The following is a 14,248-nucleotide window of genomic DNA, read 5'->3' as shown; positions in this document are numbered from 1 at the left end:
AAACGTGTTGCACTTCTTCTAGATGTCGTGTGAGAGAGAGAGAGAGAGAGAGAGAGAGAGAGAGAGAGAGAGAGAGAGAGAGAGAATGCATTGCGATGCAGAAACCTCAGGGTACCCTACTGACTGCATCAAAACCGCGGCCGGCGATTGGCTGCCTGTGCAGCTGTGGAAGTGGGCTACTGTGACGTCACCCGATCAGCTGTTGCGCCCTGTCTCGCCTGTGTGCGCCGCTTATAAATTTTGGAAGCCGCATCCAGTTGGAAATAAATACCTCGCAGTGGGAGAGACGCAGTTTTCAGACGTGGACACAGGGCACACAGGATCCGCTACCTACAATGCGTGAGATTGTGCATATCCAGGCTGGACAATGTGGGAATCAGATTGGTGCCAAGGTAGGGATAGCCTCTCTTTCTCGCTGCGATGATGCTGCTGCCCTGTTTCAAGACTTTTCAAACTCATTCACCCCTCAGTATTATGGAGAAATAGCAGACAATCAGTTGAACTCATTAACTATAGACAGCAGCTTTACAATTCAGGGAGTTGTTTTTTTTCCCCCCTCCCTAAAGCATGTTAAATGTTGTTATTGATTGGGTTTGGTTTTGACATGCAAGTGAAGCGTTGGCTGTATTTTCTTCTCTGTACCCATTCTGTCACAGAGTAAATCACGATGAAACCCCTGTAGCTCAGTGATACACAATCACCCATCCCTGTGTGCAGGCATGGGTGCGGTCATCTTTAATTTATTTGGGGGAGCGACTGGAAGGGTCTATGCTCGTCTTTGATTTTATTCACCTGTCGTTTCATGGGATATGTTTCAAATATAGATAATGTTTGACTTTTTTGTAAATAGCTAGCCTGTTGTAATGAGTCAATTGGCAGGCATATGACAGTGTATTGGATTCGGGGGCTGTGTGAGGAATAAATCAATGCATTGTAATAATGAATCTGTGAATGCACTTGTCTTCTGTGATGATGGTGTCGTTGCAGTTTTGGGAAGTGATCAGTGACGAGCATGGCATCGACCCCACTGGCAGTTATCACGGTGACAGTGATCTGCAACTGGAAAGAATTAACGTTTACTACAATGAAGCCAGCGGTAAAAACGCGTATTTTATACATCATTATACACCCCCTCACAGAGAAAGGCCAGGACATCAGTTGCACAAACAATAGCAGTAGTTGCATAACTTTTCCACATAGTAAAATCATTAGTAGATTATGTCTACTGTCATCCACTAGCTGCTGCCCAAAACCAGAATAAAAACCCACAGCAGCTAATCAAACCAATATATATATATATATATATATATATATATATATATATATATATATATATATATATATATATATATAGGCTACAGTATAGACACTGCGAATGGCCAGCACCCTGCAGGGACAGAGGGGGACAGCGCGGAGCATGGGCAATAAAAGTATTCAATATTGGGAAGAGACAGCCTTGGGCATATGAGACTCTCTGTGTCTAACTGTCCTTCTTCAACACAAATATACTTTATTTTGCTTCCTAAAATCTAAATGCCCAATGTCAGAAACGGCAGCCTGTGTGAGGAATAAAGGCGCAGAGCAGACACGATCCTGCAATGAGCTGCTATTGCCAGGGCCATTTGCACAGGACAGCCAGAGCAGATACAGGCGATGTTATTAAGCGTTGGACACGTAGCTACTGCAGCACCGATGCGTCAGTTGTTGACTGGTCCCTAGGGGTGTACCGCACCTGTCAAAGGAATAGAAAGGTCGCAATTTTGTATTGATTTTTGACACATTTATGTAACATTTGCCATTGATGTGCTGGTCTAGTTGGATCGACCTGTGGTGGTAAAGTATCCTGTTTGTCTAAAGGTTTTCAATCTCAGTTCGGCCATCATAATAAGAAACATAAGAAAAATATATCCATATAGTGTTTTCTTTCAGATTTGTATCATGTGTTTTAACATCAGCTGTAGTTTCATTTGGCAGCTCGCTGTACTGAATGGCTAGAGGAAGGTGGCTGGTTACCATGGGATCACAGTCCTGAACTGGAGTCTTACCCAAACAGGTTGCCAGCTCTGAAAATGCACCAGACCCTCAATTGCCTTTTTTTTTTAGCAGAGTCACAGTGGCAGAGCAAGCAAATCAAATGAAAAGAGGCCTAGTCATGTGTTGGTTATTTCTCCCCTTAATGACGCTGTCTTCAATGATTGGTTTAGTGTATCTCAGCAACTGTAATGCAGCCTTGAGTGTGGCCATGCACTCAATGAAATGCAGAAACAGATTTCAATATGCAGCTCATGGTTTGAGAATAAAATGAATGTATATCAAATCGTTATTAATGATTTATAAAATAGTGATTTTCTCCAGCCTAGCAGTGGGATTTAGAGCTTACCTGCCAAAGGTTTAATTAGGTTATTATCATTGTACTGTATTTTAAAGGCTTGTTTTAGAGTCCTTCTTGGGCAAATAAATCTCCAAAAAACATTCAATAATGCAGTGAAAATCCCTGAAGGATTGCATCTGTCTCCTATGTATATGGAAGACTAGTCTCCTCAATAGAAAACCAAAAGGAAATGGCAGATCTGACGAACATACAAAGTACAGACAGTTCCTTCTGGCACACAGTATGAATTCCTACAGTACATTCAAAGTATTGCATCTTCAATTTCCTCACAATGTTGGAAAGACAGAATTGCAATCTAAAGAAAATGAGGAATGTGGTTTTCTATATTATACCACTCAATAAGTGACTAAGGAAAACACAGACAGCAGGGACTCTGTCTTCACACTGCATGTGTTTCAAAGACGTGCAGAAGCTTCAGCCGCATTAATTTGAGGGAGCTCAGCAGCTTTTCTACTGAAGCAAGCCGTTTTTGGCTTGAATGCAGTGGGATGCAGCTACACTACAGTTCTGTTGTTTTAAGCAATGCTGAAAGCACAGTCATCTTTATCAACTGACAAAGGTCACTCTGTTCCTCCCACAGGTAACAAGTATGTCCCTCGTGCTATCCTTGTGGACTTGGAGCCTGGCACAATGGACTCTGTCAGATCTGGGCCTTTTGGACAAATCTTCAGGCCTGATAACTTTGTCTTTGGTAAGCATTGACTAGATTGCATTATTAAATGCCAGACTGAGCAATGTGCTAAAATTACAGTAAACTAGTTTTCCAATTATCAGTGGGTTTAAGGTGTGTGGATACATTCAATTGCATCTTGTGCACTGACAGATATTCTTATCAGCCAGGACAACAGAATACACACAATGTAATAATTAAAAACTTCTCATTGGTTAACATGAGCTCAAATATCAAAAATGGGAAATCAATAACTGACCTATTTTTGTGCAAAAAGATCAGTAACTTTAAATGCATATCTTACCAAGAATTATAACTCTTGAGAAAATTAAGTATTGAGTAATAAATACTAAACTAATGCTAAATACTTCTACTACAATTAACTTGGTGTACAATGGGATACTGCTATTTAAAAAGGTTTTCTTAAGTGTAATCAGGTCAACTAATCAGCAGTTGTTTCCAGACTGTACAGTATCATTAAGGCAATTGAATTTTGTAGGTTAAAGTGACTAAATATAACTGCAGTCTTTAACAGGAATACATTAATTTGTCCAGAATGAAAGCAGAATCATATTTTACAATGATATTGGTGGAAAAAGTTGAGAAATTAAAGAAGGGACAGATTTATTATTATTATTATTATTATTATTAATAATAATAATAATAATAATAATAATAATAATAATAATATTATTAAAGAAGAGGTAAAAACACCATGTAAAGTGAATACAAAGTCAAGTCAATTATCTGTATAAACCTTGTAGGTCAGAGCGGAGCAGGCAATAACTGGGCCAAAGGTCACTACACGGAGGGCGCCGAGCTGGTGGATTCGGTTCTAGATGTGGTCAGGAAGGAGTCTGAGAGCTGCGACTGCCTGCAGGGTTTCCAGCTAACCCACTCCCTGGGAGGGGGCACCGGCTCCGGCATGGGCACCTTACTGATCAGCAAGATCCGCGAGGAGTACCCCGACCGCATCATGAACACGTTCAGCGTCATGCCCTCCCCAAAGGTGTCCGACACAGTGGTCGAGCCCTACAATGCCACTTTGTCGGTCCACCAGCTGGTAGAAAACACAGACGAGACCTTCTGCATCGACAACGAAGCCCTCTATGACATCTGCTTCCGCACCCTGAAGCTCACCACGCCGACCTACGGGGACCTCAACCACCTGGTGTCGGCCACCATGAGCGGCGTCACCACTTGCCTGCGCTTCCCCGGGCAGCTGAACGCCGACTTACGGAAGCTCGCCGTCAACATGGTGCCTTTCCCACGCCTCCATTTCTTCATGCCCGGGTTCGCCCCCCTAACCAGCCGCGGCAGCCAGCAGTACCGTGCCTTGTCCGTGCCCGAGCTGACGCAGCAGATGTTTGATGCCAAAAACATGATGGCCGCCTGCGATCCCCGCCATGGACGCTACCTGACCGTGGCGGCCATTTTCCGCGGCAGGATGTCCATGAAGGAGGTGGATGAGCAGATGCTCAACGTCCAGAACAAGAACAGCAGTTACTTTGTGGAATGGATCCCCAACAACGTCAAGACTGCCGTCTGTGACATCCCACCAAGAGGCCTCAAAATGTCCGCCACCTTTATCGGAAACAGCACCGCCATCCAGGAGCTGTTCAAGAGAATTTCGGAACAATTCACGGCTATGTTCCGCCGCAAAGCCTTCTTGCACTGGTACACCGGCGAAGGGATGGATGAAATGGAATTCACAGAGGCAGAAAGCAACATGAACGACTTAGTCTCCGAGTACCAGCAGTACCAAGACGCCACTGCAGATGAGCAGGGCGAGTTTGAAGAGGAGGAAGGGGAAGACGAGACATAAGGTCTCCTGGCACTATTACTTGCCTCAAATAAAAGCACACTTTCGAAAATATTTGCCTTTAAGACCATCTTAATGAAATAATACTTAATGTAATAATGTACATTTAACCCTTGCTGATGCACTTTTGAATTCACTGTGTGACTGTGTGGAAATGAAAAACTGATAATTGAAAGAAGGAAAAAAGGGAAAATGGGTTCTTCCTGTTGAAAAAGTTGAAATGCATTGAGAGCAGGCTGTGCTCTTGTCGTTATTTGTTTGCAAAAATTGAAAGTAAGACATACACTTTAGTTGAGTCTGGTATTAAAATGTAATAAAGATTGTGTGTCAAAATTAGACTGTGTGCTTTTAATTTCATACCTATTGTCTTGAAACACATCTTTTCAATTGAAACAGATTCTCTTTTTTTCTCCATAATTTTAAAAACATGTTGAAGAGGTGTAGGAAACACTTTCATTAAACACATATCATTACATTAAATTACACACGTATATAAGTGTGAATACTATTTAATTTCAAAGTCAATGCCTTATTTTTTACAATTTCTAGAATAATTAATTGTAAAACTAAAATGGAAATATTGTACTTCACATTTTGTGGTCTCATATGTCTTTAATAAAGAATAGGAACATATTACTTAACATTACATCAAAAATATAATAAGCAAGACTCCAGGCCACTAAATCTCTTCTGAAGCAGCAACTTTTCAAAATAATCTCTACTTCCAGAAATATATATATATAACAAGTACAATGACTTATACTGATAACTCTGTGAATAGCAGCAAATTAAAGCATTTATTCTGGAAGGATTTCTTCCGATTACTCAGGTTGGCACTGATATGGGTGATGATCAGTTTCAATAATATATTTCCACAATAATGAACAGACTTACTGTAAAAAGCAAAGTGCATTAGCAGACATTACTCCCTCAATTCAGGGACAATTTTAGTGATTCCCAAAATCATTTTAAATGTAAAGCTCGTAATGTACTGAACACATTTATCAAGACTTTGATTATGTTTTAGAATTGTAGCTGCCAACATCAAAGGAATTCTTCAACCAGACTATTGAACTCTCCAGCAAACCTCAGGTGTAAATTGTGTTTCCCTTCTGGCATCAGGTGCAGCCTAGACAGAACGATAGAGGAGCAAGTCAGAACAAACAACCTTATTGGACACTATTATTTTACATTAGTAAACCTTCACTCTCCAATTCACTCCGAGACAGATTGAAAGCTTCAGATATTTGCTGTTCTACTGGGATAGGTTAGTTATGCTTATCATCCATTAGGCCTAAGAGACCATGACTCAGCCTTTTCATTCAGCAGACAGCAGTACAGTCTAGAGCAGTGACAGCTATCCCCCAGGGAAACCAGTTTGATGTCTTCTGCACCATTATAACATGACATATAAAAGGTGTCAATTTACCGTGAGCCCTTGATGTGTTTATGAAGATATTCTGGGTGGAAATTAGGCACCATAGGGTCTTTGGCTCCATGTACAATTAGAGTTGGGCAGGTGATCTGTGGCAGCAGCTCCCGACAAATACTGCCTAAAACCCAGACCAAGAGAGGCAAGTGTTACTTCACAAACATGGCATACAATGGATAAAACCCTACGTAATTGATTTTCTGGAGGTTTCTACTTCTCACAATCCTGTGTTTTGAATAAAAATACAACAAATGCAAGGCTGTTGTCATGGAAAGTGCAACAAAATGACATCGACCAGCTCTTGAGGATCTATTTGTATATCATATGCTGCTGGTTTTATGGTGTTCTGCATAACAGGTTTGAGACCCGCTCCTCATCTGGAGATACAGCGATACACCTCCAATCTCTCATACATAAGAATATGTGTGATATCATTGTTTCGTCTACTTCTCCAATTCCTTTTCAACTTTTTGTTCAAGTCAAGATAAACTAAGGGGGGATTCCCATGTGTTTGATGTTAGGGTCCACTGCAATCACTTTTTAATTGCATTTTTAAAAAGGCAGCCTTAGCATATTTCTAAAATGAGCTAAGAAATGCAGAATGAGTGCACAGTATGTCAAATCCTTCAACCGTCTCAAAAGAACATGCATTAGGGAACATACTGGCCTTCATCAAATCCCACAGCTGTTAGCAATCCCAAGCACAAGTTTATTCTGGGAATCCAACACTCATATTAGCATTTTCTTACTATCGGTGGTAGTTCATTCTATCCTAATAATCTCCCAAAGCATATTTACAGAGGATGTGCTCGTGTGAGCTTCACTCCTTAACATGCTAAAGGGGTTATGGCCTGAATATACATTATGACAAAATCTGTTCGCTTATCTTGTCTAAACCTGTTGACTTGTCTTATAATCTTCCTAAATCAGTACAAATAGTCCATCTCCCTTCAGTTACCTTCTGGCTTCTTTGCAAACTGGCAGATACCATCCACCCAGGCCTCCCAAGTTTTAACAAAATATTCAGCGCCGTACATCTCCTCCAATGGCTTCCTCATTCTTTCACTCCATAAAGAAACATCTCTGATACCTAAAGATACATTGGAGAAAAAATTATAAATAAATATATATATATACAGCTCTGGAAAAAAATTAAGAGACCACTCAAAGTTCAGCAATCAATGTTAAGTGGTCTCTTAATTTTTTCCAGAGCTGTATACATATGTAATCTTTTATTTCAATGTAAACATCAGGAATCAGGTTTTCCTATTGTATTGTATTTATGTATGTATCAGAGGCTCCTCTCCCTGTCTAAATAAACACCATTTACTTTAAGATCCAGAACATTTATTTTAATTGACCTGCCTTAAAAGCAATTAAAAAGCAGTTTTTGATACCAGACGATTTCCCCTTCTACTAGCACACATTCACCATCAAATACTATGATTTTAATGTGTGAATAACAGATGGGTTTCATATCAGAAGGCTCCTTAGACCCAAGCAAATTAAAATATTTTAGCACCATACATTTATAGCAGTTGGACTCTGAATAAACACAAAAGTGAAAAGGCAAAACTCCACCACCCCTAAGCTTTATGTTTTACACCTCACCATTATAAATCTTGACATCCTCTTCTGTGACAAAAGCGTTGGATCCCCAGATAACCAGCTTGTTGATGACAGAAGGATGTTTTGCTGCAGCAATTAGTGCCGTTATACCACCATCACTCCAGCCCAAGAAAGAGAAAGTCTTAAACTGTAACGCCTGGAATTGAACAGGATGCTATTCAACGTGTTGAAAGGAGAAGCACACACAAGTCATAAGGAAGTTTATTTGTATTTTTTTGAGTTAAATCGGTTTTAAATGAGACTCTGACCTGCATTAAGTCCACAGCATCCTGGGCATCTCTGTGAAAAAAGTCCAGGGGAAAGTCTCGTGTGGGAGGTATGGAGCGTCCATAACCCCGTGGGTCAAAGGCCACTATGGTGAAGCGCTCTTTATTCAGAGACTCCAGCTGGGGTCTGAAGTCAGTCTCCCCACTACCTTAACAAGAACAACAAACGAACAGTTATTAATACGTTCAAATGGACTTGGCAAGGAGACACAGGATTCATAACAGCCGGCAGCGAGAAATATTTTCCGTTTTGTTTCGATTTTTTACAGAAGGTCACATTCAAGGAAAGGTTAATCTTCAGTGTCTACTGTCATTGGATTTTCTTGGTACTTAAAAACAGTTGCACAGCATTACATTCATAGTACATACTTGCTTTTCCTTATGGGAACCATGCTACATATTACAAAACAACTACTAAGCATACTACTCATGCTTAATCTGTTAAATACACATATTAGAAGAAATGTCTCTGTCCAGCAGATGTTAATGCGCCACTATAAACCCGGCTGTGATAAATCTACCTGAATCTGTACCATTTTACAGCGCATGTGTTGCGTGATCACTATTACTTGTGTTATTGTTGTTATGTGACAGTAAATCATGTGTGTATATATATATATCCCATAACATAACACACATAATAGTAATCACACAACACTTGCCCTGTAATGTGTTGCATTCTGTATATAGTTACCATGACAGCCTGCATGTAGTATTTGTTAGTTTTGCATATTTAATGATTAACAAAATACTTGTAGTTTGAATGTCTTTGGTCTTATTTTGTAGCTTGATTGGATAAAAACAAGAAATACCGAGATATATATTGTGTATCGCCCAAACTTCTAAAAATAGAGATATTATTTTTAAGTAATATTGCCCAGCCCTAATTCAATCATTACATCTTCTAACATGCCAGAAGTTGTTCTAAGTTACAGCCAGTGATGTGTAATTGTAAATTTTCATGGTAACATTACTTATTTACCTAAAGCTCCTGGAAGAAGAAGAACAGCATGGTTTCCTTTTCCAGTGTGTTGATAATGTAGCTCTACTCTATTCACATTTATTTTGGATGATTTGATAGAGCTGCTGTAAAACAAAACAAAAAAGGAATTACAATATATATATATATATATATATATACACACACACACACCAATCAGCCATAACATTATGACCACTGACCGCTGAAGTGAATAACACTGATAATCTCGTTGTCATGGCACCTGTCAGTGGGTGGGATATATTAGGCAGCAAGTGAACATTTTGTCCTCAAAGTTGATGTGTTAGAAGCAGGAAAAATGGGCAGCATAAGGATCTGAGCGACTTTGACAAGGGCCAAATTGTGATGGCTAGACAACTGGGTCAGAGCATCTCCAAAACTGCAGCTCTTGTGGGGTGTGTCCGGTCTGCAGTGGTCAGTACCTATCAAAAGTGGTCCAAGGAAGGAAAAGCGGTGAACCGGCGACAGGGTCAAGGGTGGCCAAGGCTCACTGATGCACGTGGGGAGCGAAGGCTGGCCCGTGTGGTCCGATCCAACAGATGAGCTACAGTAGTTCTACTGTAGTAGACCAGTCAGGGTGCCCATGCTGACCCCTGTCCACGGCCGAAAGCGCCTACAATGGGCACGTGAGCATCAGAACTGGACCACGGAGCAATGGAGGAAGGTGGCCTGGTCTGATTAATCACGAGTTCAAGGTGTTGACTTGGCCTCTGAATTCCCCAGATCTCAATCCAATCGAGCATCTGTGGGATGTGCTGGACATACAAGTCCGATCCATGGAGGCCCCACCTCGCAACTTACAGGACTTAAAGGATCTGCTGCTAACGTCTTGGTGCCAGATACCACAGCACACCTTCAGAGGTCTAGTGGAGTCCATGCCTCAACGGGTCAGGGCTGTTTTGGGGGCAAAAGGGGGACCTACACAATATTAGGCAGGTGGTCTAATGTTATGGCTGATTGGTGTGTATACAAATTATAAAGAAAACATAATGTGGGAAACCTTTAGAAACAGATGCATCTAAAAAATTAAAAATAATTCAATACAGGTGTCAAGTGGATAACTTTTGCTGGTACAGGTACAGGAGGTCAGTTTTGTTTTGTTGTTTTTTCTTTATTGCATTGCCTCTTAGCCTAAGTCCAGCACTCATTCCTTGGGTTCGATACTTCTGAATTACCTAGTGAAAAGTAAATTACAAACAATTGAATACATATGAAAGTCTTTTTAGGTAAACAAGTCTAAAACCAACTTTGTTAGATACCAAAATGGCCTGTGTGAGAAGGGATAACTATCAGGGTACAGCAGTGCCACCTACAGCCTACAGAGGCACATGCCGCTGCCAGGGCAAAGTGACAAGGGTTACAACAACCTGCTGGAGCATGAAGTTGAGGTCTGTTTACTTGTGTGGTTATTATTAATCGAAACAACATTTAGTATTGCAATTCTGGTCAAAGATTAGCATAACCCGAATGATTCTTTGATTTTAATAATATGTATTTGAAATGTATTGCCACCTATAAACTTAAAGCAATATGTGAATACTCAAAATAAAAGTGCTAATAAAGATTGTTTCTATACTACTGGATATGGCAAATCGTTTTCTTTTTTTTGTTTATTATTGATGTTCTCTGGCGTGACATTTGTATTTTTGGTTTCTCTGAAAATAGATGTGGTGGCCAAATGTGCACTCTACCAGAACGAAATAAGCACGATGAGCTGTTGAGCTTGGTTAATAGGAAATATAACCGTAAAATCTGTGTAACTTAAAAAAGGAACAATGCAATATTAGTGGGTAGCCTGTGTAAGTAACACTATCAAGTCTGCATTTCTAAAAAGCTCAAAGTAACGTTAGCTACCTAATGTATTTAAGTTCAGGGGCAGTTTTAAAAACATTGAAACCCCTAGGCCTGCATTTCATTATGCATTACATTACTCCCAATGTATGGGCCTACTTACACAAAGTAATTGCCAGTATTACACGGTGTCTGGTTTTATATGTTTTACAATTTGGAACAAACATTTCAAAAGCAGCCTGCGATTTTCCCCTGCATGGCCCTCGAGCGACACCGTACTTCAGTTACGTCAGAAGCGCGACGCAACGTCATCGGTAAGCGTGTAGAGGACTGTACACCCAATTAATTCAATTATCTGTCCACATGTGAAGAAACAAATATAATACACAAGTGTTAACAATGAAAATATTAGGGAAACAAAGTACCTTTAAACATTTATTTGAAAGGCAAAGTCGCAATTAAATATTTAAAACTGCGACAGGGAAGCTGACAGCGAGGCCTTGGAAGAATATTCAATCAAGAGAAGATGCAGTTCATCGTTTTCCGTGTCGTCATTTTGCGCATATATAATTGTGTAGCCGCACTATCACTTACTCGGTTTTAAGACCAGACTATTGTAATAAAACTTTTTTTATTGAATCACATCACCACGCGTTTCCGCAATACTATGTCTTTCAGGTGGCCTTTACAATTGACAGGTGTCTATTAAATAACAATTAGAAGAAGAAGAAATAAGAGATCAATTAAGTGGTGTCTTATTTTTTTCCAGAGCTGTGTGTGTATGAGAAAATGACGGAAGCAGAATATATTGATGAGGGCTTTTCCAACTCTACCGATGCATGCTCTTTTTAACCACACGTACAAAGCGCTGGCCTGTTCTGCTTTCTTGAATTAGACTTGGTACCATTGGCATATCAAGGTATGGTAACATATTTACTAAATTGCATTGAACAGTATAGTAAATTAAATCTTAATATTTACTATGAGATGTACACACTTTATTTAAGCTATAGGCTGTAGATACCGCTTTATTCGTTTTGATAAATAAATGTAGTTTACTGTTCACCAAATGCGTTGGTGCTGGGCTCTATGATCTCGCATAAATTGCTGCTTGTGGATTTGAATCGTATGCATTTGTTTTTGCTGGTTTTATTGAGCATCGGTGTTTGTTGGGACTTTCTTGTTAACGTTTTGCAGTTCGTGTATGAAGCTGATGTAGCCAATACAGGCGCTTTGTGTACGAAGGTCATGGTTTTGCTTTTGGTGTTAAATATAAGAGGGGGCTAAAAGCTGGACCAGGAAAGAAAAAAAAAAAACAGCACAGATGTGGCATTACATTTGACACAAAATCACTCCACCAATAATCAGTATTATGTGATGCCTTGCACGTTTTGTAATTAATAGAAGTGCCATCCGGATCAGTACAAAACCGCTGTTCTTTAAATGTATTTCACTAAACGTTTAATGTAGTGCTTAGTTTGTTGCAATGTATCAAACTGCGGCAATCATTGTTTCGGGACCTATCAATATCGGAACCAAACTTATTTCAAGTTTAATTGAAATGCAGATACAGACGTGGGAAGTGTTTTGCTGAAGCCTAACCTACACATTTGAAGTGCATACAGAACAGTCCAGGTGATGCAGTAACCTTGCACCCATTGTTAATTAGCCTGGTGCATAGGATTTACTAGCGACCAAGGTTGTTTTCTTCGGGTTAAATATAGCCAATAGCCTGGACGGGAAGAAAACAATGCGTTATATATAATATATGCATCATATATTTTGTAGACTATTTATTGAGCACGTATGTGCAAATACGAATTAGCCACGTCCCACTGTTATCTACCATGCAAAGGCATTTTACATTTCAAAACGGTTATGTGATAACAGCGTTACCAGTGAAACCGGACCGCTGGGAAAGTGACCAGATTATACAGTCCCCTGCAGCACAGCATCCACGCCATGGCCCAGCTCAGCAGTTCAAACAAGGTTCATAGGATCACTAGAGCACATATTACATTTCTGGTATGAAGAGAGACGCCATCGTGACAAGTTATAGTTGCAAGAAGTGAGTCTATCGATTCGATATCTATGGTTCCTATTCTGAGCAGCATCCGGGTATTCACTGAGGCTTATTGCGTGTTTTACTGAGGCTGGTATCACGTTTCCTGGCCGCGCTTTATAATACTGCCTGGACACGAATTGTGACATGAATACCGCAGATACACTTAATCTGAGCACTGCTGTTAATCACATGTATAATAAAATCAGGGCACACCGTAAGGGTTAGGGATAGCATTACAAACTAGGTAAGCGTTTATATGTAATCAATATCAGAATTCAGTGTAAGTGCATGAGCCATTCATGTTTCCCTGTGAGATTCATGCATTCATTTGTAAGAACTGGTGCCGTTGCCCACTATTGTGAAATAGCCCCAAGTGTGTTGATTTTGCATGTGTAATTCATATTATGCTGCTTTTTCCAGCATTATAACATAACATGGGGACAGCTGTGTCTATGATGAATATCTTATATTTGATAGTTCTATTTTAATGTCAAAGCAATAATATGTACTAGCCCACTACTGAACTGAGATGATGTGGGATTAACATGATGTTATAAGTTAAAATGCAGCAAAAACCCACAATATCCATTGGCCATGTCAGTCCACATGTTCATCTGCTACATCCTATCTTATCATTTGTCTTTTTCCTCAGACAGAATACACTGCATAATTCTGTTTCTGAATTTGGTCAAATAAACTTTTTTTGTTAACAATGTACTGAACTCTAGTTATCCCAAACTATTTTGACTGATAGATTTCTGCAGGTAAACATATCTGCATATAAACCAATAGGTAACATATTCTGAAAGAGGTTGATAAATGCAGTTTTCCATCTTTTAATTTTATTTTCTTATAGGGTAGCCATTGAGCCTTTCACTTTTTATGGGGACAGGCCAGGACAGAAGTCCATCACAGGGCAACACACACACACACACACACACACACACACACACACACACACACACACACACACACACACACACACACACACACACCACTACAGGCTAATGCAGAATAAGCACTCAAGCTAAACAGCATGTCTTTTAAGAAGTGGGAGGAAACTGGAGCTCCCGGGGATAACCCACACAGACACAAGTAGAACATGAAAGCTCCATGCTGAATTGAACCCAGGCAGTCCCAGGAAACGTGAAGAGCTGTGCTGATCACCACGCCACCATTTG

The 14,248-nt window shown here is 40.1% G+C and overlaps 2 protein-coding genes across 4 annotated transcripts; one reads left to right on the top strand and one right to left on the bottom strand.

Moving 5' to 3' along the window:
* The first annotated feature begins 199 nt into the window (after window positions 1-199).
* On the top strand, window positions 200-5,220 carry LOC136768586 (tubulin beta-2B chain). The gene is made up of 4 exons (XM_066722866.1): window positions 200-392; window positions 988-1,096; window positions 2,973-3,083; window positions 3,827-5,220. Exons 1-4 carry the CDS (start codon window positions 336-338, stop codon window positions 4,885-4,887), a joined length of 1,338 nt encoding a protein of 445 aa, XP_066578963.1. The 5' UTR covers window positions 200-335; the 3' UTR covers window positions 4,888-5,220.
* A 157-nt stretch (window positions 5,221-5,377) lies between these two features.
* Window positions 5,378-13,097, bottom strand: bphl (biphenyl hydrolase like). 3 transcript variants are annotated; one of them, XM_066722887.1, is made up of 7 exons: window positions 12,899-13,097; window positions 9,194-9,294; window positions 8,194-8,360; window positions 7,928-8,081; window positions 7,275-7,406; window positions 6,314-6,437; window positions 5,378-6,013 (listed from the first exon to the last, which is right to left on the bottom strand). In XM_066722887.1, exons 1-7 carry the CDS (start codon window positions 12,964-12,966, stop codon window positions 5,929-5,931), a joined length of 831 nt encoding a protein of 276 aa, XP_066578984.1. In that variant the 5' UTR covers window positions 12,967-13,097; the 3' UTR covers window positions 5,378-5,928. The 3 variants fall into 3 exon arrangements, with proteins under 3 accessions (XP_066578984.1, XP_066578986.1, XP_066578976.1); XM_066722889.1 differs by having other exon boundaries at window positions 9,194-9,297; window positions 13,021-13,097; XM_066722879.1 differs by having other exon boundaries at window positions 9,194-9,297; window positions 12,899-13,096.
* Between the last annotated feature and the right edge of the window lie 1,151 nt (window positions 13,098-14,248).

This window comes from Amia ocellicauda, chromosome 2 (assembly GCF_036373705.1).
Source record: "Amia ocellicauda isolate fAmiCal2 chromosome 2, fAmiCal2.hap1, whole genome shotgun sequence".
Taxonomy (NCBI): Eukaryota; Metazoa; Chordata; class Actinopteri; order Amiiformes; family Amiidae; genus Amia; species Amia ocellicauda.
The sequence above is the reverse complement of the archived record's forward strand: the minus strand, read 5'-3'. Positions and strand labels throughout refer to the sequence as shown.

What these genes read in the sequence shown, in the direction of transcription:
- LOC136768586 (XM_066722866.1), top strand. Translation starts at nt 336, where the DNA reads ATGCGTGAGATTGTGCATATCCAGGCTGGACAATGTGGGAATCAGATT. An exon ending in GGAATCAGATTGGTGCCAAG is followed by an intron (nt 393 to 987) that starts GTAGGGATAGCC and finishes GTGTCGTTGCAG; the next exon opens with TTTTGGGAAGTGATCAGTGA. An exon ending in TTACTACAATGAAGCCAGCG is followed by an intron (nt 1,097 to 2,972) that starts GTAAAAACGCGT and finishes TTCCTCCCACAG; the next exon opens with GTAACAAGTATGTCCCTCGT.
- bphl (XM_066722879.1), bottom strand. Translation starts at nt 12,966, where the DNA reads ATGGCGTGGATGCTGTGCTGCAGGGGACTGTATAATCTGGTCACTTTC. An exon ending in ATGCTGTGGACTTAATGCAG is followed by an intron (nt 8,082 to 8,193) that starts GTCAGAGTCTCA and finishes GTTCAATTCCAG; the next exon opens with GCGTTACAGTTTAAGACTTT. An exon ending in AAACACATCAAGGGCTCACG is followed by an intron (nt 6,014 to 6,313) that starts GTAAATTGACAC and finishes CGTTCTGTCTAG; the next exon opens with GCTGCACCTGATGCCAGAAG.